Source organism: Thyridium curvatum (genome assembly GCF_004353045.1).
Source record: "Thyridium curvatum strain D216 chromosome Unknown NODE_50_length_306471_cov_79.392670, whole genome shotgun sequence".
Taxonomy (NCBI): domain Eukaryota; kingdom Fungi; phylum Ascomycota; class Sordariomycetes; order Thyridiales; family Thyridiaceae; genus Thyridium; species Thyridium curvatum.
The window spans coordinates 5487-28915 of NW_022156805.1; the positions used below are offsets into that span (position 1 = coordinate 5487).

At 58.9% G+C, this 23429-nt stretch overlaps 8 protein-coding genes across 8 annotated transcripts; 5 read left to right on the forward strand and 3 right to left on the reverse strand.

Annotated features, from left to right (window-relative positions):
* Positions 1-4415: 4415 nt before the first annotated feature.
* E0L32_007907 (uncharacterized protein) lies at positions 4416-7414 on the forward strand (the record flags this gene model as incomplete). Its single annotated transcript, XM_031142703.1, has 2 exons — positions 4416-6863; positions 7226-7414. 2 exons carry the CDS (start codon positions 4416-4418, stop codon positions 7412-7414), a joined length of 2637 nt encoding a protein of 878 aa, XP_030992757.1.
* A 1168-nt stretch (positions 7415-8582) lies between these two features.
* Positions 8583-9296, reverse strand: E0L32_007908 (uncharacterized protein; the record flags this gene model as incomplete). The annotated part of the gene is made up of 1 exon (XM_031142704.1): positions 8583-9296. One exon carries the CDS (start codon positions 9294-9296, stop codon positions 8583-8585), a length of 714 nt encoding a protein of 237 aa, XP_030992758.1.
* Positions 9297-10009: 713 nt separating this feature from the next.
* On the forward strand, positions 10010-11242 carry E0L32_007909 (uncharacterized protein; the record flags this gene model as incomplete). Its single annotated transcript, XM_031142705.1, has 2 exons — positions 10010-10345; positions 10448-11242. The coding sequence occupies 2 exons, from the start codon at positions 10010-10012 to the stop codon at positions 11240-11242; spliced, it is 1131 nt and encodes a 376-aa protein (XP_030992759.1).
* A 482-nt stretch (positions 11243-11724) lies between these two features.
* On the reverse strand, positions 11725-12879 carry E0L32_007910 (uncharacterized protein; the record flags this gene model as incomplete). Its single annotated transcript, XM_031142706.1, has 2 exons — positions 11725-12209; positions 12276-12879. The coding sequence occupies 2 exons, from the start codon at positions 12877-12879 to the stop codon at positions 11725-11727; spliced, it is 1089 nt and encodes a 362-aa protein (XP_030992760.1).
* A 1179-nt stretch (positions 12880-14058) lies between these two features.
* On the forward strand, positions 14059-14479 carry E0L32_007911 (uncharacterized protein; the record flags this gene model as incomplete). The annotated part of the gene is made up of 4 exons (XM_031142707.1): positions 14059-14107; positions 14179-14208; positions 14300-14350; positions 14424-14479. 4 exons carry the CDS (start codon positions 14059-14061, stop codon positions 14477-14479), a joined length of 186 nt encoding a protein of 61 aa, XP_030992761.1.
* Positions 14480-15578: 1099 nt separating this feature from the next.
* E0L32_007912 (uncharacterized protein) lies at positions 15579-16604 on the forward strand (the record flags this gene model as incomplete). The annotated part of the gene is made up of 1 exon (XM_031142708.1): positions 15579-16604. One exon carries the CDS (start codon positions 15579-15581, stop codon positions 16602-16604), a length of 1026 nt encoding a protein of 341 aa, XP_030992762.1.
* A 331-nt stretch (positions 16605-16935) lies between these two features.
* E0L32_007913 (uncharacterized protein) lies at positions 16936-18600 on the reverse strand (the record flags this gene model as incomplete). Its single annotated transcript, XM_031142710.1, has 4 exons — positions 16936-17559; positions 17618-18337; positions 18400-18456; positions 18517-18600. 4 exons carry the CDS (start codon positions 18598-18600, stop codon positions 16936-16938), a joined length of 1485 nt encoding a protein of 494 aa, XP_030992763.1.
* Positions 18601-19590: 990 nt separating this feature from the next.
* Positions 19591-22840, forward strand: E0L32_007914 (uncharacterized protein; the record flags this gene model as incomplete). Its single annotated transcript, XM_031142711.1, has 3 exons — positions 19591-19756; positions 19813-19927; positions 19984-22840. The coding sequence occupies 3 exons, from the start codon at positions 19591-19593 to the stop codon at positions 22838-22840; spliced, it is 3138 nt and encodes a 1045-aa protein (XP_030992764.1).
* Between the last annotated feature and the right edge of the window lie 589 nt (positions 22841-23429).

The window sequence follows — 23429 nt, forward strand, 5'->3', positions numbered from 1 at the left end:
CTCGGAGGCTGCACCTGGGCGAGCTGACAAGGGGCCCGCTAATAAGGGCCTGTTGTTGAGAAGTATTCAAACCTTCGTTCCCGACGCTTGTTGGGGATGCCGGCGGACCGAAGAGATCGAGATGCAAGGTCTTTTTCCCGCCTCTTTGTATCTGTTACCTATCACGACACAAAGAAGGAGCCTTCGTATCTGTGATGAGCTGGCCATGCACCGCCAGATCGGCCTCTTTCGCGGGCTGAACTGCAAAGCAGGGGGGTTCCTAGCCCGGCCTACTTCGTACTGTGTTGCTGGTGGCGGCTGCAGAGCCCTATCACACTAGGCAGGTAGGTACCCGGTTGAAGAAAAGGCGGACTCGTGGTGAGCCTTATCGCGCACATAGGTTTTCCAATAATCGACAACAAAAAGAGGCTGCCTACGAAGTAAAGTTACCTATCTATCGCGGGCCGTGTAACGGTCCATCTTTGAGGCTGAACAAGTTTTACGGGTGGTGGTGGTGTGGCCTGGTGTGGGTGTGTGTGCCCAATGCCGCCGCCGACGCTGTCCCCGTGTCGTGAAGGCAAAAGCAAGCCACCGGAAGCAGGACCGAGGAATGTTGAGAGGGGGGTCCCGTCGCGGCGCCTCCCGCAGGTTGATCGACGGCATGCCCTTTTGTGACGAAGATGTCTTATCTGTTGTTGAAGACGAAAGCCATCTCAGCTGTGTCCCCCCTCCCCTGTGCGTTTGATTGGCTCTCAGGCGGTTCTTGCATCTGGCTTGCGATCGGATGGCGGAACGTCCGGATGGGCGTGCGTGTGCGTTACGGGCAGAAACCTCCAATACCTCGCGATGTGCAAGTCGTGCCGTGTGGCGAAACCGTGTTGTGTTGTTTTTTTTGGCTGAGGTCGCATGGGCCGGCACGCTTGGGGTTGCACTCGTGCCCATCCGACGTCGAGCTGGCTGGCAGGTCGCACACCGATAAGACTGCCCAGATGCAAGTCCCAATTTCACCTTTGCCCAACCTGATACACCGCCATGACCTCTGGCCTACCTAGCGCGTGTTTGAAGCGTCTGCACCGTCACGGTAGGTAATTGCTTTGGACATTGGGGGGGCTCGTGTTCGTCGCTGTGGTGGTGGCCGTGCAGAGGGGCCAGACACACAGACTGATGGGATTTTCTCCGGCACGCAGTCGCGCGCTTCGGGTCAAGAGGAGGTCAAGAACGGCCTACCTACCAGTACGGGGCCTGGGTGTTGCATCAATGGCTGGGACTTGCGAGCTGAACCCAGTTCGGAGTACCGCACTAAATGCTGCACAGCGCAGGGGTCCCTTGCGGCACATCGATAAATTCGCTTGTACGTAAATTATCAATTCTGTTTTTTTTGTCGGCTTCTTCCCTGCGACCGTGCACGAATTTATCTCCTCCCTGAAACCCAAGCCAGCGCCGCCCATCCCATCCCACACCAGGCGATAATTAACGAAGAATGTGGACTTTGGAGCTTTAGAGAGGACAGATTGTCTGCCAAGTGAATAATTATGGACCGATATCGACCCAGCAGTTTGTTACTTTGACGTCAACGAGTGGATAGTCGCCTATTTGCTGAGCCCATTGGGGAACTGAGACATTGCCCGTTTGCCCACTGTTTGCAGTGCGGGCCCTTTTTTTTCTGGTAGTCTTTCTTTACCACTGGAGACGACTCACGAGCTTTTTACTGTACAATTAGTATCTCAGGTACAGAGTAGGTAGGTACCTTAGCCAAGCAATGTACGGAAGAGCCAGTCGAGTCAAGCAAACGAAGCCCGTGACCCGTGAACCCCGGGTTGGACCCCAGATCCATCGACGGTAAGGGGATATTTTTCTGATCTACGCTTCTTTTGGGACAAATTGCATTGTATTGAAAGACGCCTCAATATTCCTGTGCACACGTGGATGGGCTTTTTTTGCGGTTTGCTGTCACGGTCTGGAACCAGGCATGCATGTCCTTGGCGGGAGATGGTTTTGTGTGGAGCCGGGCTGAGCGCCAGGAGTTCAATAGTGCGTGCAATAGTGCGGTAGCGCCTGTGGCCAGCCCCAGCGAGTTCCCAGCGGGTTTCCAATTTCTGCCCACGGCGGCTTGACCGCCCGCCAAAATCAACTCTGCTGGTACCGTTCAGCAGTGTTCTGGTAGGGGCCGTGACCTCGTCTTTTGGGCGGTTGGTAAGGTAGCAGGTAGGGAGGTGCGAGTCTAGGCGCCCGCGCCGGCGTCTCGCTGCTTGCTTTTCGCAATCTCCCTTGTCCAGAGTCCTGATTGATTGATTGACTGGCTGTCAAAGATCTGCATAAAGAGTTTATTTTCCTTCCCGGTGCCCGGGAGTTAAAAATACTTTTGGTACGAGAAGGTTCTCGTGCGGGAAGAGAAGAGAGAAGAAAAAAACCAATAGCCTTGCTGGCGATGGTGATTGACTTTGGAGGCAGAAAAGCTTCTCGAAGAATTGGCAGAAAAGAGTAAGGCGCCGTTTTGGGGCGAACAGCATCCCCTAGCAATAGGAGCACAGTGCCACAGTGTCGCCGTGCTGGCCAGGCCATGTACCTGCGCTAAGCACCCAGCACGCAGGCCAGAGGCCAAGTGGGGGCAGCACACCCACCGGCTAGAAGCCCCCCCCGGTCTGATCTAGAGGTATTCCGCAGGTCGAATGGGTAAAATAGGGGCCCCACCTCCGTTGGAACCCCTGTCCTGCCTCGGGTCCAAGCTCTAGCGGGCTTGGGCCCAAACGTCGATGCTTTCCTGTTCCTGATTTTGTACCTCTTGTACCTTCTTGGCCCGGTGGTCCAGTCAGTCTTCGGCGACGGTCCCGCCGCTTCATGACATCGCCGTTTCGGCCATGGACGGGAGGCAGATTCATACAAATGTGCTGCTCCATCCCGGCAGGAGAACGGGATGCACGTTTTTCGGTAACATCTGTATACTATTACGGTACTCATGACCCGAGACGAACTACAAGACAAGAAAACAGTCACAGTGAACAGTGAACAGTGAACAGTGAACATCGAGAGGTACGTTCCATCCACTTACACCTCCAACCTACCTACCTAGGTACCTAGCCCCAAAGCCACAAGGCCAGAACAAGACTGATCCAGAGACGACGACACCACAGATCATTGCCTCCGCCAATTTACACTTTCCAAACTATTGACTGCTGAGCCCGACGCCTTCTCTCAAACCCAGACTTTGCTAGGCAGTTTTGACAGCTTCAAGCCATCCCATATTTGATCCAACAAACACCCCGGTCAGAAAAAAGGATCAACGTCGTGCATTGAACCACACCCAATCCAATCTCCACCCGCACCTTTTCTTCTCTGTCGCCGACACCAAACGGGAAGGGGACAGAAAAAAAATAAAGAATTAAAGTACCTAGCAATTCAACACTATTGCCTGGTATTTCCACTTTACTCAAAGTACCTACCTACAACCAACCTCAAAGACTCTCCACAATCCACGCACGCGGTGCTGTTGCATCTCCTCTTGGCACAGTCGCCTCGCTTCGTATTCTCCCACACATACGGAGTAGGTACAGCGGCCCAGCAGGGATCCCGCGCTACGGTGCTTGTCGACCCCCGGTCGCCCTGTTTGCAACCCTGAAGCCCATCATTTTTCTGGCTGGACTTCCTCTCCTCCCGAAAGTGGCTTGGGCCCGTTTTTCCTTTTCCCCATCCCGCCCAGCAGGCAGGCCCTGAGCCTAGCTTTGCCCGTACCTGGTACGTACTCTTGCTCCTCATCCGTTGTCACTCTTCCTCCTCCTCTTCCTCTCCTTCGTCTTCACACATGGGCCTGGCCTGGGTATCTTCTGCTTCTGCCAGCTCCGGCTCGGCCGTTCGTTCCCCATTGTCGTCCACAATTTACCTATCTTCCGCTCCCGCACGTTGGGACCCCCCCTGTCCACTCACACCAACCTTCCTCTCTCTTTACCACCCCCCCACCCATGTCATTCGTTCCCTTTTTTGTATCTATCCCCTCCCCTCCCGGCCAGCATTCCTTCATTACCTTCCCATCCCCAGCTAACCTTCCGCTCCTCTTCAAGATCGGGCAATCTCCAACAAAGCCTTCGTCGAGAGACAGCAGAACCGGCAACGAACAGAGGGACCTGTCTCCCCTTCGCTGGTAAAGTCCTACTCTGCTGTACTCGTCGTCACCTCACCAAGGCACCCTACCTCCCCTTTCTTCGAGCGAGCCCGTCGTCTGGAAGATCCGCCTGGAGCTTTTGAACGAGTTTATACAGCAAGCTCGGCAACAGCCCTGTCCCTTCGCTTCCACACACGCCTTTTTTCGGCCTCCCGCTCGTTTATAACTACCTTGGATCAGACATTCTTCATGGTCCAAGTCAGCCTCGCCCAATAGTACACACTAATCGACTACGGACGCATATCACCACAAACTACAAGCTGTTCCGACGCCCTTCGACATGGGCCTCGCCAGCTACTTCAAGGCGGAGAAGCCGTCTCCGCGGTCACAGCAGAGCGGCACCGCCTCGGCGGCCGTCTCCGAGAAGAACCACTCGGACCGGACGAGCAGCAATGACCTGGAGCTCCAGACGCCGACGCCGCGGTACAGCTCGCGGCCGCAGTCCGTGTCGGCGCGGTCGTGGAAGTCGACGGGCAGCTCCATGCTGCTCGACGACATCAAGCACGAGGTCATGGTCAACTACCTCTACCAGCAGCAGTGCTCGCACCTGTGGGTCGCCGACGGCAGCGGCGAGATCGAGGGCGTGCTGCTGCGCAAGGCGCGCGGCCAGTACATGGCCTGCCCGCCGCAGCTGGGCAGCTCGCCCTTTGCGCAGGCCTGCGCCGCGCTCAACGTCCAGTGCGCCATGACCGTCAACTCGCGCGTCATCAAGACCTTCCTCGCCTTCTGCCCGGACGCCGTCGACGTGCCGCTCATGAACGGCCTGCGCGTGCAGATCCTGCCCACCATCGACGACCTCCCCCGCGCGCGCAAGCACCAGTTCGCCGCCTTTGTCGCCTCCGAGGGCCTCCTGGTCGTCTGGGACGACGACGCGCTGCACCTGGTCGCGCGCGCCAAGGCCATCGAGTCGGAGCTCATGGAGCTCGTCTGGAAGGCCGGCAGCGCCGACGACGACGACGAGAAGAACGGCGGCGCGGCCAACGAGGTCGAGATCGACGAGGAGAGCGGCCAGATCAAGCCCGAGAAGCGGCCGGTGCACCTGCAGAACACCGTCCTTGTCAGCCTGACCCTCATCCTCGTCACCGTCTCCCTCGGCGCCGCCTGCCGCGAGCTGGCCCAGGAGGTCACCGTGGACCAGAACTACGTGCGCCTCGCCCTCGTCGCCCTCTTCCCCGTCCAGATCTTCTTCACCCTCTTCTTCGCCCAGGTCATCATCGGCTGCCTGGCCCAGATCTTCGGCCCCATCCGCCAGCTCACCATCAACTCCAAGTTCTACTCGGCCCGGCCCCCGCCGCGGCTGCAGACGGCCGCCCTGCCCCACGTCACCGTGCAGTGCCCCGTCTACAAGGAAGGGCTCAACGCCGTCATCGCGCCCACGGTCAAGTCCATCAAGCAGGCCATGTCGACCTACGAGCTCCAGGGCGGCTCGGCCAACATGTTCATCAACGACGACGGCCTGCAGCTCATCACCGAGGAGGACCGGCGCAACCGGATCGAGTTCTACGCCGACCACAGCATCGGCTGGGTCGCGCGCCCGGGCCACGGCGACAACGGCTTCGTCCGCAAGGGCAAGTTCAAGAAGGCCTCCAACATGAACTTTGCCCTCATGATCTCGTGCAAGGTCGAGGACAAGCTGGCGCAGATCCACCGCGGGCCCGAGTGGTCGCAGCACGACGAGGCCGTCGCCTACGAGCACGCCCTCAAGGAGGTGCTCGAGCAGGACGGCCGGGCCTGGGCCGACGGCAACATCCGCGTCGGCGACTATATTCTGATTATCGACTCCGACACCCGCGTCCCCGCCGACTGCCTGCTCGACGCCGTCTCCGAGATGGAGCAGTCGCCCGACGTGGGCATCATGCAGTTCTCGTCGGGCGTCATGCAGGTCGTCCACACCTACTTTGAGAACGGCATCACCTTCTTCACCAACCTCATCTACACGGCCATCCGCTACACCGTGTCCAACGGCGACGTGGCGCCCTTTGTGGGCCACAACGCCATCCTGCGCTGGAGCGCCATCCAGCAGGTCGCGTACGAGGACGAGGACGGGTACGAGAAGTTCTGGTCCGAGAGCCACGTGTCCGAGGACTTTGACATGTCGCTGCGCCTGCAGTGCGCCGGGTACATCATCCGGCTGGCCGCCTGGGCCGGCGACGGCTTCAAGGAGGGCGTGTCGCTGACCGTGTACGACGAGCTGGCGCGCTGGGAGAAGTACGCCTACGGCTGCAACGAGCTGCTCTTCCACCCGATCCGCAAGTGGGTCTGGAAGGGCCCCTTCACGCCCCTCTTCCGCCGCTTCCTCTTCTCCAACATCCGCATCACCTCCAAGATCACCATCATCTCGTACATCGGCACCTACTACGCCATCGGCGCGGCCTGGATCATGACGGCCATCAACTACTTCCTGGTCGGGTGGTTCAACGGCTACCTCGACAAGTACTACATCGACTCGTGGAAGGTCTGGTTCTCCATCATCATCGTCTTCAACGGGCTCGGCAACGTGGCGCTCGCCGTCATGCGCTACCGCATCGGCGAGCGCAACCTGCTGTACTCGCTGTTCGAGAACTTCAAGTGGACGCTGCTGCTGGCCATCTTCCTCGGCGGCCTGTCGCTGCACGTGTCGCAGGCGCTGCTGGCGCACATGTTCGAGGTCAACATGACGTGGGGCGCGACGTCCAAGGAGGCCGAGTTCTCCAACTTCTTCATCGAGATCCCCAAGGTTTTGAAGAAGGTAAGCCTCTCTTTTTTTTCTCTCTCTTCTCCCTCTCGTTTCGATGTTTGTGAGGGATGGATGATGGACGCGCGTCGCCTTTGGGTTTTTTTGGGTGTCGATTTAAGGTTGTGGATGCCAGACCGATCAGCATTCCAGTCAATCCTGGGGATGTGTGGTCTGGTGTGGTGGTGTGCAGCCTCGTCTCTCGACCAGCCCACCCACCACCACCACCACCACCACTTCGACACCGGGTGTGCCACCAAACTCGAAACAGTGCGACGCCACAGCCGTCACCCACACACCTCCTCACTTTTGCACAAACAACCAACCAAACAGACTAGTACCGGCTTTGCTAACTCTTCTCTCTCTCTCCCTTGCAGTTCAAGTTCTCGATGCTCTTCGCGACCATCTTCATCGTCGGCATGATCATCCTGGCCGTGGCGCCCTTTGTGCCCTACGACTGGCGCATCACCGACTTTGTCGCCATCCTGCCCATGTCCACCGTCGCCGCCTCGCACCTGCTGCTGCCGCTCGCGCTCAACCCTGCGCTGATGACCTTCTCTTGGTAGAGAGGATCTTTTTCTCTCATATCTATTTCCTTTTTTCCACTTCTCTGTTCAAAATTATACTGTCACATCATTCGGATATACAAGACATCCGATCTACGGGGAGATTTATCCCCTTTGGCATACTTCTTTCTGTTTAGTTTTTAATTTCCCCCCATTCCTGATGAAAAGGAAAGGGGAAAAAAGCGAGCACAAATCACATACGGCGTTCACACACGAATATAGATAGAGATGGGAACACAAACGGGAACAAAGAGGCGCGAGGACAAGAGCAGATGCATTCTTCCTGCTTCTCGCTAAAAGAGAGAAAGCCTCTATGGAGTTTTTGATGGGATGTATATACGGGATCATATTTTCCTTTTGTCACGTTGGTCGATTGGATATCAGCATGAAAGAAAGCCCTTCTTCGGAACCTCTTCCGCAACGGAATTGAAGGCCGAGCAAGGCACTGACGACCTTGGATTCATACTGTTCTCTGGGGAGTCGTCTTAGGGTATCGGGGGACGAAAGGGATGACGGACTTATACCTTAATTGGCGAAGGATACAAGAACAAACAAATATGAAAAAACATTGAAAATATCTTGACTGACATCATCTGACGTGTACAAATTGCATGAAGAGAAGTGACCTCCAAGAGGGCACATTGCGACATGGCAGAGAAGAGGAGCCAGGTCCATGCTTTCTCTCAAGGCTACACTTACACTCTAAACGCCCAGAACAATTCCACAATCAGATTTCCCGTCGGACCAGGAGGCTGGAATACCGCAATGACATTGAATGTGTTGATAAACTCAGGATAGGATCCGCCCTAATCTGCGAATCCATTGAACCAAATAGACGCCGCGAGCGCATGCCCTTGTACATACATGCCATCCTGCCTGAACGCCGAGTCGATGAACCATCCCTTCCTTTCCCTTTGATCAACGCCAGCCAGAGCAGGGGCCTGGATACCCCGCCCGAGCATAAAACAGAACTTGCGCCGCCGAAGAAGGTAGAACATCCTTCGCAACGCCCTTCCAATTCCCAATAATCGAACACGTGCCACCGCGGATCCCAAAACCAGAGGGATCTAGCACAGCACAGCAGAGTCAAGACCTGACCTCAAACCACACACAGACACACACATCCTTCCACACACCCTTTCCAACCTCCCGCCGCACGAGGGCAGATTCACCTGTACCGCCGCACCGCCACATCGAGACAGCTGACCATCCGCACGCGGCTCCCGCTCTCCGGCTCGCCACGTGGCTGTCCGTCGGCGGCGCGCTCATCCTCCCCCTCCTCCTCCTCGTCCCCACCAAGGACGTAGTCATCCACGGCGGCCACGGTGCGCGTGCGCAGGTTCACGCGGCAGTCGGGCTGGCGGAAGAACCAGGCGGCCACGTTGAGCGTCTTCTCGATGGCCTTGCCCGTGCCCGTGATGACCACGTCTTCCCCGAAGCCGTCGTAGGCGCCACCGCCAGCGCCAGACTGCTGCTGCTGCTGTGGCGCGGAGCGCAGGGCCTGGATGCGCTGCGGGAGCGTCCGGTTTCTTCTTGTTGTTGTTGCTGTTGTCGTCGCCGTCGTCGTCGGTGGAGAAGAGCGGTCGAGCTGCCTCTGCACGCGCCGGACGACGGACATGAAGGGCGTGCGGGAGGAGACGTAGATGGGGTGCCGGGCGCCGCCCGAGTTCTGGAGGGCGGCCGGGGTGGCGCGGTGCATGGGCCGGCGGTGGATCTTGGTGTTCTTGCCGCCTGGGAGACGGGCTTGCTTGGTCTTGTTGAAGGGTTGGACCGCTGTGGGGTGGTCCGAGTCTTGTGCCTTTGGTTGTTGTTGTTGCTGGGCCTGCCCGGGAGGGGGAGCGCCGGTGTGGCCTGTGTTTTCCAAGTCCATGGGAGAGGCCATGGTTAAGGAAGGGAATGGCTTGTTTTAGTGGTGATGTGAGGTGAAAGAGACGAGGAGATGAGGAGAGAGCGTGGGCACGCTCTACGTGATGGAGTCTTGGTCAAGGTGGTTGTTGATTGTCGCGTTGATGTATTAAGGTCAGATAGAGTATTGCAGATTTGAATTGGCGGGGGCTTTTAAGCCTTGAACAATCGCTTTGTTGAGTGATGAGGGAGTGAGATGAAGCTGAGCTTCTCTTCTTTATGAAATCATAAGTACTCTCTGCGGTGGATTGAGCAGGTTCAAAGCTGGGCATGCAAAGTGGGGCAAGGAATCCACCCATGCAGCAAACGGTGCACGGACCACACACATCACATCGCCTTGCCGGGCATTCACCGCCTGCCCGATCCAGCAGAGCTCGATCAATCCAGCTGCCTGCCAGTGATTGACTGATAGGTGCCATTGCTTCAACCCATCACACCTCTCATCCAACAAACACATCTCTCCGCTCTTGGGAGAAAATACTGATGCCTGCGCCCACCGGCACAGTCACCACCAATCCACACAGAACAATGAGGCCATCATGTCTGTAGAAATCTGGCCTCCCGTCCCGCCAGAGGTCCTTAAAACCGCCGTCGCGGAGACCCAGGTACGTCGAGCCAACTCATGATGCCTGCTCTTGCCTCTTGTCTATCGTCGTCGTCCCCCTGGTTCGCACCTCTTTCCGGCCCACCATGTCCCTCCTCGCCGACGAGACACCATGGGTCATGATCAGCCACAGCTGCTCCTCGTCCCTTTGTCCTCCCCTCGTCGACCCAGAGCCCCTCCCCGAACCCGTGCTCGGCATCGCCGCCCGCAGCATCGCTGACCTCTCGCGCCTCCAGGACCGCGAACTGGCCTGGCTCGTCCGCGAGCTCGACGAGACGCTCCACGGCCTCAAGCACGGCCTCGAGGACTGCTACGCCCTGCTCGCCCCCATCGACCCGGGCAGCAACCTGCTCGTCAGCACGCCGCGCAACGACCTCGTCAAGGGCACCCTCACCCGCGTCGGCACCCGCATCGTCAAAGGCGTGCGTAACTAGTCCCCCCTGAAACCAATATATCTTTGCCAATGATTCCCACCCCCCGCCGCACGGTCAGGCCAGATCCGCTGAACATGCCTCCTCCCGCAGACAATCCACCTCCGCCTGCGCACCCTCCCGCACCAGACCCTGACCCTCAACCCGGACCACCCCATCCACGTGGGCGCCCTGTCGACCCTGCACGCCCTCCTCACCCACTCGATCGACCTCATCACCCTGACCCTCTCCCACGCCTCGACCCCCTACTCCCCGAACCCGGCCTCGCCGTCCTCGCCGCCCTCCCCCGGCGCCGCGGCGGCCTTCATATCCGCCCAGCTCCGCCTCCTGTCCCAGTCCCTCGCCGACGCCGCCGTCCTGCTCCGGGGCCCGCCCCTGACGGACCCGGACCCGGCCTGGACCTCCCGCTCCGCCTCGCCCAGCCACTTCGACCCGGCCCTGCCGCCCAACGTGAGCTTCCACCTCGGCGTGCAGGACTCGTCCCTCGTGCTCTGGCTGCGCGCCCTCGAGCCCGCCGACGCGCCCCTCAACCTGGGCATGAAGTTCGCCCTCGCCATCGGCACGGCCCGCCGCATCGACCACGACGAGGCCGACCGCGTCTTCGGCTACTGCTGCGAGGGCGCCGAGCGCACCGGCAGCCCGCACACGCCGCCGCCGGGGTCCGACAACGACCACGGCGGCACCGGCCACGGGTTCGCCAGCCAGGACGGCGGCAAGGCCGGCGGCGGCCCGCCGACGACCCAGGTCTACGTGCGCGAAAAGGTGCGCGTCGAGACGGCCGACCCCAGCCTGCTGAGCCTGTCGGCCAAGCTCAGCGCCCTGAGCCACACGCTGGCCCTGGCGAGGCAGAACCTCGCTGCCGTCATGGGCGAGGATATCGAAGACTAAGATAAAAGAGAGAGAAAAAGAAAATGTGGTGTAAGCAAGCCTAGCATGTTATGTAGGGCAGGCAGACCACACAAACTTATTGTAATAATGAGCAAGCACTCTGTAACCGCAACAACAACAACAACAATTAATATAAGACTAGCCAGCCACATGGCGCAAGCAACCGAGATGAAAATGTATTTATTTGCTTTCGCCTTTGCTCTCTTGACAACACGGCTCAGTATACACGGTATGCTAATGCCCAAATCAAACGCAAGCTCTCGAGACTTCCTCATGATCCATGGTCCTCTTTCCTCCCCCCCTCCTCTTACCAAACTCAGTACAGTACAAAGTAAAATAATCAAACGGGCCCGGACTTTTGGGCATGATGATTCATCGCACATTTCCACACAACCACAGCAACTCTTCTTTCGATGGCTGGTCCACATAGGCCAAGCGGATCGATATCGATCCCCTTGGTCGGGACACGCTGCCGCATACGTTTAACCGACGGGCGACCAGGGCAGGGGGATGAGGATCCTCGACTTCATCGACTGGATGAGGGGCACCGTCTTGTGCACCGTGTCGCTCCAGCCCTCTATGCTCCAGCTCTGTTCACGGCGCACCTTGCGCTCCTCGAGGTTGGCAAACTGCCACAGGTGGTGCACCGTGTTGAGGTCTCCTATCTGCACGAACCACGCGCCCACGCCCTCCATCACCTCCCTGCGCGCCTTGAGGCCGCGCCGCCAGTGCGTCTCCCACTCGAGCAGGTTGCCCGGGTGCAGCGTGTAGGACCGGAGCTCGAACAGGCCGCCGAGCTGCCGGGGCGGCGTGGTCGGCCAGAAGGAGAACTCCTGCATCAGCGACGTCGTCTTGGACTTGATGAGCGACTTGAGCTTGCGGTCGAACTCGGGGAACTCGGGGTGGTTGGCGATCGAGTGCAGCGAGGCGTGGTAGCCTTCGTATCGCTGGTACTCCCAGATGTGGACTGTCGTTGGCGGGCGCTCCTGTTAGCGTTGTGTGCAAGGCCGACGATCGCAAAAAGGATACATACCAAAGGTGTCGCAGTCGCCGACCTCGGTGCGCCAGCTCCCTACCAGATGAACCTTATTCTCCGGCATGCTGGCCATCCGCGGGTACCACTTGCCGACGAGGTCGACGTACTCGTCGACCTTGTCCGACTTGACCTCGTGGAAGACGATCGAGTGGACGTACTTGCCCCGGGCGAGGACCTGGCTGAAGCTGGCCTCGATCTGGGCGTCGAGCTCGCGGCCCTCCTTGGTGCCGTAGATCAGGTTAGTCAGGGGCCCGGCCTTGCGGCCGGGCTCCTTCTTGGCGGCCTCGGAGGCGTTCCCTTTGGCAGTACTAAGTGAGCCGAGGCCCTGGGACTGGCCCTCCACGTAGGCAGAGGGCGCTCCGTCAGAGGAGGGGGGGGAGGGGGTCTTGGGCGGCCACGCACTTGCTTCCCGCGCCTTCTGCGCCTCGACCAGCTGCTCGCGGAACCGCTTCTGCTTCTCGTTGAATGCTGCGACGTTGTCGGGCTCGATGTCGCCCATGATCGGGGACCGGCGGGCGATGGCGGTGGTGCTGAAGGCCGCCTGCGCGGCACGACGCGGGGTAGCTGCACCAGCTGTGCGGACCAGACCTCGCGACAGCATGGTGATTGCTTTCGTGTAATTCCGATGGGGGGAAAAAAGATGATGATATGGTCGAAGGATCAAGAGAGAGTAGTTGGAGACTTCGACCAGCACGATGCAGTACAGCTAGATCGAGTCAAAGGTGAAGCACCGGAATTGGTTGAATTGATCCGGCAGTTGCGGTTGCGGAGAGGTCGAGAGTGATCCAATGGTGAGTGGTCGGGTCGGGCTGGGCCGAGAGAGGTTGGATTCGAGTCGAATGTGATAGGGTGATTGATTGACGGCAGAAGCAGCAGAGAAGCAGAGCAAAAAGTCGTGGTTGGTTCCTCAGAGCAAGCAGGGGGACAAAGGCGAGATTCACGGCAGGGAAGTCAAGTGACGAGGTAGCAGAGAAGACAAGGGTTGCAGATTTGCTGCAGTCGAGATGGTGGGCAGGAATGAGGGATAATTGGAGGAACGGGGGTGGGAGGAGAGGAGGGTGAATCGTGAGCAGCAAGCAGACAGACAGACAGGCAGGCAAGCGAGGAAGCGAGCAAGCTTGTGATGGGACACTGCAACACTGCAACACCCCGCAACGCAGCAGTCGAGGCACAATGCGGCAGAGAATGGCAGAGAATGGGTTGTTTGCGTGCCGTGGGTGGTGCGTGTGTGGTGCGTGGTGGTGCGTCCACGGGTGTGTTTGTGTGGGAGGATGCCTACCTAGGTACCGTAGCTTCGTAAAGGGAGGAAGAAGCACAGCATCAGCTCAGCTGCGTTACTGGGGAGTGGAGCTTCGAACAAACCCCGGCCCAGGCAACTACTTGTAGGTAGAGTGATGTCACTTGCGTGGAGCTTGCCAGGGCTGGAACTGCTCCCTAACTCCAGCGAGAAACAGACCTGGAGCTGGGGGGCGGACCTCTCCTCCCTAACTGGTGTGGATCCAGCCAGGCCTTCCTTTCCCCTCTTTTTGCACCTCAGTCACCTGACTGACTGGCCCGAGCTTGACACACTTCCATCTCGTGCTAGATCCCGTGACTGGGACCACCTTCAATGAAGTTGATGCCTCAGGCTACACTCCATCTCGCCCGGGCGGCCCCGGCAATCGACGCAAACCGCGAAAAAGGCTCGTCGTGAGAGCTTGCCGTGTCGACCTCGAAACTCCATCACCTCTACAAACCCACACAAAACCCCCCTCACATCCTCACTCGCCAATCCGTCAACATGTCTTGGTTCGGTATCACCCCTCTGAAGAAGTTCCCCGCCCCGGTCGGTAAGTCAATTGACCCCCAACCCGCGCCCGCCTCCTGTGTGATGTGTCCCCGTCGCTGACAGCACCTACAGTCCGGCCCATGGCTCCCTTCTTCATTGCCGGTATGCACCCCATCGATCTTCTCGATTAGCTCGCTCGAGTGCTGGCAAATCCTGTTCCTCCTGGATCTCCCATCTGACAGCGCGATTCTAGGTCTCGTCATGGCTTGGGGCATCAACGCCGCCCAGAACTCCATGATGCAGTGTATGTGACCCACGAGAGGCCTTGCGAGCCTGCTTCAATCAACCTCGGCACCTATGCTAACTACAATCCGCAGCCGACGAGTGGAAGAACGACCCCCGCAACGTCTACGCCAAGAACAAGGCTCACTAAACATCGCATCCGGAAAACAGGAGGACGAGGAAAAGGCGGAACGATGGAACCATGGCGGACAGATTCAAGCGCATTTACTGCATGACCGACACACCGATTTTCATTGCGAGGGGTGTTTGTGTACCATAGAACGATACAGAGGTGGTTATCGAGCCCTGTCTATACCGAACTTGCGATACGTGCGAGCGAACGTTCTTCTCCAGCTGTTCAACGTGTTCCCTTGCCCGAAGAAGCTGCCGCTGCGGAATACAAATTGCGCTCTGCACAACCTTTCTGAACAACATGCCTGTCCCTAGACGACGATATGACCGGAGTGAAAGAGGCAGATACGAGTGTGCGTGGTGCAGCATGCCTGACTCCTTCGCTCAGGCCTTCGTCTGTCCTGCCACCCCATCGGCATTCCACGCCCTTTCAATTTGCCTTCTTTTTTGACACCAGACTTATGTACTTTGGCCGGCCCAGTCCACAGCCTCCGTATGATGAGAGAGACTGCATTGAAACCTGGCCATGACTGCCATGCTTGCTCGTCAGCTGTCCTCCGGCACCATGCATGTGGCCTGTGAAATTGATCCGCATAGAACCACCTTTGTGCAAACACATCTTGTCCATTGACGACACGTTGCCATATTCATCTTCACGATATTAGAATGCCATAGTCCTAATTTGATCGTATGGCTATGGCCGTCGACCAGAGAGGCTCTGAGAGCCAGGCTCCTGGAATGAGAGTGCAATGCTCCGCAAGAGATAATTCATCCATTTCGACGATAGAACAAGTAAACCACGATGGAAATATAGACTGGCATAGTCGCCTAGCAAGATAATTGTCGTTTTCGCAGCTTACAAATGTCCGGTATCACGAGCTGGCCGATGTGTGGGTTTTGCTCCGCACCGGCACCAGTCACACACACAACCTCGCCGAACACCGACGCACGCCGAGTGAGTCGCAACATTTTCACACACCTCTTGACTACAACCTGTAAAACTCGACGGCCTCTTCCGCGAGCACATGCGCCTCTCCGCCATACTTTTGTATACGACCAAGCCAGCAGCAGCCCGTACATTTCCCCTATCGAGTTCGACCCGGAGATTCTGCGCGACCATGGCAACGCAAAGCGCCGCCGCCAGTGGCGGCAAGGCGGGACAGAAGCCGGGCAAGAGGGAGATTAAGATATTGATGCTTCACGGTGAGGAGATATTTCCGGCCTCTCTTTCCCAGGAAGATGAATCCCAATGCCGCTACACACCTTCAGACAGAGCACTCACATCTCACCCCCTCCCTCGACTCACCCACTCACTCATTTATCCCCATCCCCATGCCCATCACCGACAACTAACACACCCCTTGTCGCCAGGCTACACCCAGTCAGGCCCCCTCTTCCGCGCAAAGACCCGCGCCCTGGACAAACTCATCCAAAAGGCCCTCGCGCCAGCGAACCTCACCGCCACGCTCGTCTACCCCACGGCGCCCAACCGCCTGCGCCCGCAGGACATCCCGGGCTACCAGCCGCCCGAGGGCGACGACGCAGGACAACCGGGGGACGGCGACGACGACGACGAGTACGACTCGTGGGCCTGGTTCCGCCGCGACGACGCGACGGGCACGTACCGCCTGCTGCCGGAGGGCATGCGCCGCATCGCGCAGGCCATCCGCGACGACTGCGGCGGCCGCGCCGACGGCGTAGTAGGCTTCAGCCAGGGCGGCGCCGTGGCCGCCATGCTCGCCGCGGCGCTGGAGCCGGACCGCGCCGTGCCCCCCCCTCCCGCCGGCTCCGACGCGGCGGCGGAGGACGGCCCCGCCGCCTGGGCCGACGAGCTGCGCGCCGCCAACGGCGGCCGGCCCCTCCGCTTCGCCGTCTCGTACAGCGGGTTCTGGGCGCCGCCGGCGGAGCTGGCCTGGCTGTACGAGCCCCCCGTCGCCACGCCGACGCTGCACGTGCTCGGCGGGCTCGACACCGTCGTCGACGAGAGCCGGAGCCGGGCGCTCGTCGACCGGTGCGAGGACCCCGTCGTCGTCGTGCACCCCGGCGGCCACTACGTGCCCGTCTCCAGGGAGTGGGCCATGCCGCTCATCGGCTTCATCCACAAGCACGCCAAAGACGACGAGGCGCAGAGGGCGCAGATATGAACATGGAGAGGCAGACGACTGGAAAATTATGATTAGAAGGGTGGGATGGGGTGGGCAAGGCAACACATGTTATCCCGGCACATGGCATAGAGTGGATGGGATGCAAGATAGATGATAGATAGACTGCTCTGGTTCGGGACAGGAAGACCACACATAAGTCTGTCTCCCTTTGAGAGTTGTACACTGCCTTCAATTTCTAGATGAAGGCACAGCTTTTCTAGTAGCATACAATTACATACATTTGTCTTGTATCACGAGCTACTCCCTAGTCAAGCACGCCCATGACGCCGTTTCCGTCAAAAGAAAGAAGCCCGTCTTGTCTACCACCGCTCTATTTGGCCTTGACCGCCTTGCCCTTGCCCGACCTGCCGCCGGCCGCGCCGGGTTGGATCCGCGCCATCATCTCCTCCTTGGTGATGAGGTGGTCGATCCTCTCCAGCAGGCCCAGCAGGTTCTTCATGTCGGAGCTCCAGTCGTTGAGGATGTCGTCGGCGTCCCTGGGCTTGGCGAAGCTGACGATGCGGGCGGGCCGGTCGATCTTGGCGTAGACCGTCTTGGACGTGACCAGCTCGCTGATGTACTTCTCCGTCTCGTCCTCGTCCAGGTCGAGCAGCTGCGTCAGGCGGCCCATCTGGATGCGCGTGTAGTACTTGGCCACGACGCGGACGTTGTGCTCAATGACGCGCTTGCGCAGGTCCTCCCACCGCTGGAACGCCTTCTCGTCGCCAGACTGGCCCTTCTGCGCATCGAAGACGTCGGTACCGCACAGGTGAGGGCCGAAGATCTTGGCCACCTCGGGCCACCGCATGAGCTCCTGGACGGTGAAGAGCTTCAGCAGCTCTGCGTCCTGGGGGACCTGCGAGTTCCGGGTATCCCTAAAAACCCTGTGAAGCAGATCGTGTTGTTCGTTATCGTAGGGCGCGAGGATGACAAAGTAGATGATTCGTTGCAGGACCTGTGTGAAAATTGTCAGCGATGGCGGCAAGGCACAAATAAGCAGAGCGCAAACCTACAGGGCGAAGCTTGGCGGGATCTTCCTCGACCGCCTCCGTGTCCAGAACCTGTCGGTAGTGCTTGCAGACGTCCAAGTACTTGTCTTCGTGCTTGGACAGGATGATCTGCTGCTCGTAGTACTTGAGCTTGAGGTCGGTGACATCGTCCACCTTCTCCTCTGGAACCTCCTCGCCCTTCTCGGCCTTCTTCTCGCGCTCTTTCCTCTCCTTCTCTAGCTGCTCGGGGGTCTTCTTAGGCTTCCTTGCCAGGTACTTGGTGCTGATCTTTCTGCTCAGGATGCCCGCCTGGGTCCAATCGCCGCTCTCGATGCAGAGGGCCACTTGTGCCAGGATGAACTCTGTCTTCTCGCGCCTCTCCATAGAACCAAAGGTCTCGACCTGCAGCTCGCAGAGGATGTCGGTCGCCGCCTTCAGGTCGCCCTGCTGCTTCTTGATGTCGGAAAGGATCTTGGTGACGCGCGCCCGCTCGACCTCGACAAAGATCTTGCCCTCGGTGACCGTCCGCAGAGTCTCGATGACAGACAGCTTCGTCTCCATGTTCGGGGTCTGGTCGAGGAAGCCCATCACGTTCTGCACCATCCGGGTGATGGCCTGCTTGAGCTGGCCGTGCTTCTTGGACAGCAGCAGGACCTGCTCGTTGAGCAGGCTCCAGTCGCCGGCATTTTTACATATCGTGACGATTGCGATTAATATCCGGGATGTCGAGGCGAGATCTGAGGCCTGGAGGAGAGTCAGCCGTTGACGTCCCAAATGTTGTTGGGATCTGGGTTGGCGAAGCTTACCTGACGCGCTTGCTTCTCGATACCTGCGAGTTTCTCGATGGCGGCTTGGATGTCGGTCTGCAGCATTCAATGTCAGACGTACACAGTCATGGACCGCTCGTCAGAGACTCGACGTACCTTGGCCAGCTTCTCAGCTTCGGGGATCTGTTTGTCAGCCTCCTTGGAGAAGTCCTTCTCCGGCTTGAGGGCGGCCTCAGACATGTTGGTTGGTGTGCCTATCGAGATGTGGCCGAAGGGATGCGAAGAGTCGACGAGGAGGAGGTTGAGATGGGGGTTGGAGATGGATTGTCGGGATTGGAGGTGGCGACGAGGTGTTGCTGGGCAAGCTCTCGATGGGTGTGTTTGATGGATCAAGTACGCAATATGGAGCTCTGCCTGCAAGGCTGGCAGTCGTTGTGGTGAGCGAGCTAAGTCTGGGCTTGTGCGGTCTGTGCTCAGCTCAGCACAAGCGCACGCCTGAAAACTCGCCCACCAAATCCTCCACTCCAAGCTCGAGATCCACGTGACAATTGACTCCCAACGACTACGGAGTACTTCAGCACCGGATGACGAACAGCCTCCTGCGTTTCTTCGCTTGGAATTTCATTTAGTTCGATATGGAATGGCTTAGCAGGAACTACGGGCTGTATTCTTCAGGTCTTCAGTGGCAGACAAAGCTCCTTCTGGATCGTCATGTCTCCTGCACCACAGCAGCTCTCTCCACGGTGCCCTCTGCAGCGACGACTTGAGTAGGCCAAATCGTCGAAAATGACGAGCGAAGCAGCCATTCGTCATTAAAGATATCCATCTACGTCGCGAGGCTTCTTGATTGGGGCGTCGCAGGGCCATCCGCGCCTCCTCTTGGCGTAGCTTCGTTGCATTGGAGGCATATGATCTTACCATTGATTGACTCTTCACTGGGCGGGAAGGAAGTATGGCCCTCGTGCGCATCCTTCCTGGAAGTGTGATACCTAGCATATACCGTATATCTTCACATGAAGCTCTAATGGCGTCAGCCCGGGTTCGTTAGTCTCTGCTCTCGACTTCTCTTGGTTCGTTCCTCTTGTATCATCAAACCGTTCCGCATCATTTTACCTGAACATCCTCCTATATCCGCGACTCTCTCGACGTCTTTGTATCCTTAATTCCCTCAATTGAATTCTTTGGAGTCTCCAAATTAGCAAACTTCAGGCCTTCTTTCTCCTGTTCGTGATGCTTGCTACGACGGCATTGCTTCTCGTGCTAGGATGGCTGACTCCGCTTGCCCACTCGTACTGGATGAAAGATGTTGCCCATCAAGGGATTTCCCCCTTCAACACGGATAAGAATTATCAAGTGTTCCGCAATGTCAAAGATTTCGGGGCCAAGGGCGATGGTGGTGAGTTGGAACCTGCAGTTTCTTATTCGAACCCCAGCAACTAACCCCTGCTTCAGTGAAGGACGATACAGATGCCATCAACCTTGCAATCAGCCATGGAAATCGGTGCGGAGGCGAGGCTCATTGCGTCGGTACTACAGTGACACCAGCTGTAGTCTACTTTCCTCCTGGGTAAAGCCAATCTTCGTTCCTGTTGCCTCATCCGACGTAGACTTACATGCTGTCAGAACATACCTAGTCACTTCGTCCATCGTAGACTACTACTACACGCAAATCATCGGCGATCCTACCAACATGCCCGTCATCAAAGCGGCCAAGACCTTCAAGCCCAACCTCATCGGCCTCCTCGATGGAGATCAGTACACAAGCTCCGGGGCGCTCAAGTTCGGAGCCACAAATGTCTTCTTCCGCCAGGTTCGAAACATCGTCTTCGACATTACCGACGTGCCAGGAGAGGCATGTGCCATCCATTGGCCCTCTTCACAGGCCACCGTGATAGACAACTGTGTCTTCAAGCTCTCGCGCCAGCCAGGAACGTCGCATACCGGCATCTTCATGGAAGAGGGCAGCGGCGGCATGCTCAGCGACCTGGTCTTCTACGGCGGCGAGTATGGAGTGCAGTTTGGCAATCAGCAATATACGACGCGCAACCTGACCTTTTACAACTCCAAGACGGCAATCTTCCAGATCTGGAACTGGGGCTGGACCTACAAATCGATCCACGCCTACAATTGTGAGGTGGGCCTCAACATGAGCGGCCCAGTCATCGGGTCGGTGGTGCTACTTGACTCGACATTTTCAGATACTACGACTGGCATCGTCACAGGACGGAACCCTGCCGGTCAGCAGAAGGCCAGCGCTGGCACGCTTGTCATTGAGAGTACTGAGTTCAAGAATGTGGCCACCCCGATGCTTGGACCAGTCGGCCCCATTGTCAGGAAGGGTGCTTCTGCGACTGTAGATGTCCATGGCTTTGTGCACGGCAATGTCTACACCCCAACGGGGCCCAGCGTGGTCCAATCGGGCGACGGCGGGTATGTCAACCTCCTCACCACCCTGCAGTCTGGCAGAGGGTATCTCGAAATGTCAAAGCCACAGTACAAGTCTGTGCCGGCGTCGCTGTTCCTCAGCGCCCGCACCTTTAGCGCAAAGGGTGACGGAGTCGCAGACGACACTGCCGCTCTGAACGCCCTGTTCCTAAAGGCTTCGCAAAGATTCAGCGAGGGCGTTGTGGCGTTCGTCGATGCCGGCTACTACAAGGTGACTGACACAATCTACATCCCGCCCAACGTCCGCATCGTCGGCGAGGCACTAGCCTCGGTCATCATGGGAGCGGGCGCCAAGTTCTCTGATATGCACGCTCCGTACCCCGTCATCCAAGTCGGCAAGCCCGGCGAGACCGGCATCATCGAGTGGTCAGACATGATCGTGTCCACGCAGGGCGGCACCGCCGGCGCTGTCCTGATCGAGTACAACCTGGCCACACCTTGGACTTCGTCCACGACCCTGAACACGCCCTCGGGCATGTGGGACGTGCACGTCCGCGTGGGCGGGTTCGCAGGCTCCCAGCTCCAGCTCGCAGAGTGCGCCAAGACGCCGCAGCTGGACGGCCACGTCGACCCGAAATGCATCGCCGCCTACACGAGCATGCACATCACCAGGAGCGCCACGAGCCTGTACATGGAGAACTGCTGGCTCTGGACGGCCGACCACGACATCGAGGACTACGACAACCGCCAGATCTCCGTCTTCGCGGGCCGCGGCCTGCTCGTCGAGTCGCGCCGGGGCCGCATCTGGCTCGTCGGCACGGGCGTCGAGCACCACGCGCTGTACCAGTACCAGCTCGTCGACACGCAGGACGTCTGGATGGGCCAGATCCAGACCGAGACGCCCTACTACCAGCCCAATCCGCCCGCGCCCTTGCCCTTCGTCGTCGCCAACGCGGCCATCCACGACCCGGACTTTGACGCCGACTGCTTGCACCTCCCGGCCCTGGCCCCGCACGGCACCGACACCGAAACCGGCGACGGGACCCCGGTCCCCGCCCCGCCGTGCCGCATGGCCTGGGGCCTGCGCGTGCTGGACAGCCGGCGCGTGGTGGCCTTCGGCGCCGGGCTGTACTCCTTCTTCAACAACTACAACACGACGTGCTGCAACGAGGGCGGCAGGCGCAAGTGCCAGGCCCGCATCCTGTGGGTCGGCGCCGGCACCGGCAACGGCAGCAGCGACGGCGACGACGACGCGGACGGCCAAGGCGGCGGCGGGGGCGGGGACGTGCAGATCTACGGCCTGGACACGGTGGGCGTGCAGCGCATGGTGACGCGCGCGGGCCTGGACGTGGCGCGGTTCGAGGACAATGCCGCCGGCTTCGCGGACACGCTGGCCATGTTTCGGTACTCGGACGGCGGCGGCGCGGGGGCGCTCGGGGGAGGGGGCGCCTGTGCGGCGGGGAGCGGCAACAGGACTGTGCCGGTGGAGGGCGGTGGGTACGGGCCTGGCGTCATGTCGGTGGCTGGGTTTGGCGGTGCCGGTGCCGGTGCTGGCGATGTCGGGTACGTGTGCTCTGGGGACTGGCAGGCGCTGTGCGGGATCATGTCGCAGAAGAAGGCTACGTCTTCCTCGGCCGCGGCGGACTCTGTGGTCGTGGTGGTCAGTATCGCGGCGCCGACGACGTCGGTAACGATTGTGTCCACGTCGACGACGGTCATGACGATGGCGACGCCGACTCCGAGCGCGGAGGAGCAGACGGGCCCTTCTGAGGGTGCCGCTCCTGATGCCAGCTCTGCGGGCTCCTCGGCGGTCTCTGGCTATGGTGGAGGGGGGGTCGGGGTATCGGCTGCTGGGGGCGGCACCACGACCACGACCACGACCACCCCGCCGCCGGCGGTCGAAAGCAATGCCGGTGCCGCCTCGGGGGGTGCCAGCACGCTACTGACGTTGCTGACCGGCACTCCGGCCTGGAGCGAGATCTTCCCGAGTGCGAGTACGGCGGCTACCGATGGCGGGCCTGGGATGACGCAGTCCGCGACCGCGAGTGAGCCCGCCGCCCCAGTGACGTCCGACGTCGTCTCGGCGTGTCCGTGAAGTAACGAGTTTCGCCGCCGAGGCAAATAGCCAAGTCATCTTGAATATATGCTTTCTCCAACACTCAGAAGTCCGTACCTCGTCGTCATGATTTGCGTGCCGACTTGCCAAACTTGCAATGGTGCTTGTGCTGTGCATCAGACGTTGCAGTCAGGGGGTGTTTGATGCCCGTGATGATCTTCGGGTTCCATAAAACAAGATGTGCGACGGCGCATGAGAACAGCGGGTCGATCTGCTGCGATCAGCAGTGTCAAAAGGGTGTTGATCGTAGCTAAGCCACGGAGCGTTACAAAAGTTGGTACCTTCCTGGCTTTCGCTGCTTGACTTTCCATGTGTGTGTCCATTTCCCTCCTCGGAAGGAAGAATGGCTGGCATACGAGGTCACAGAGAGCATCACGCGCAACGGGGTTTGTCAATCAACAACCACTTTTCAATTCCAGCGAATCTTTTTCAAAAACTACCTAAAATATCCTCCCCTCCTCCCCCCTTTCTAGCCAACCTTCCTGACAAACACCAGCAATGATGAGTTTGAGAACGAAGTGTAAGCAACTGACTTAGGTATCTCCAACGCAGCAACAATAACATGCGC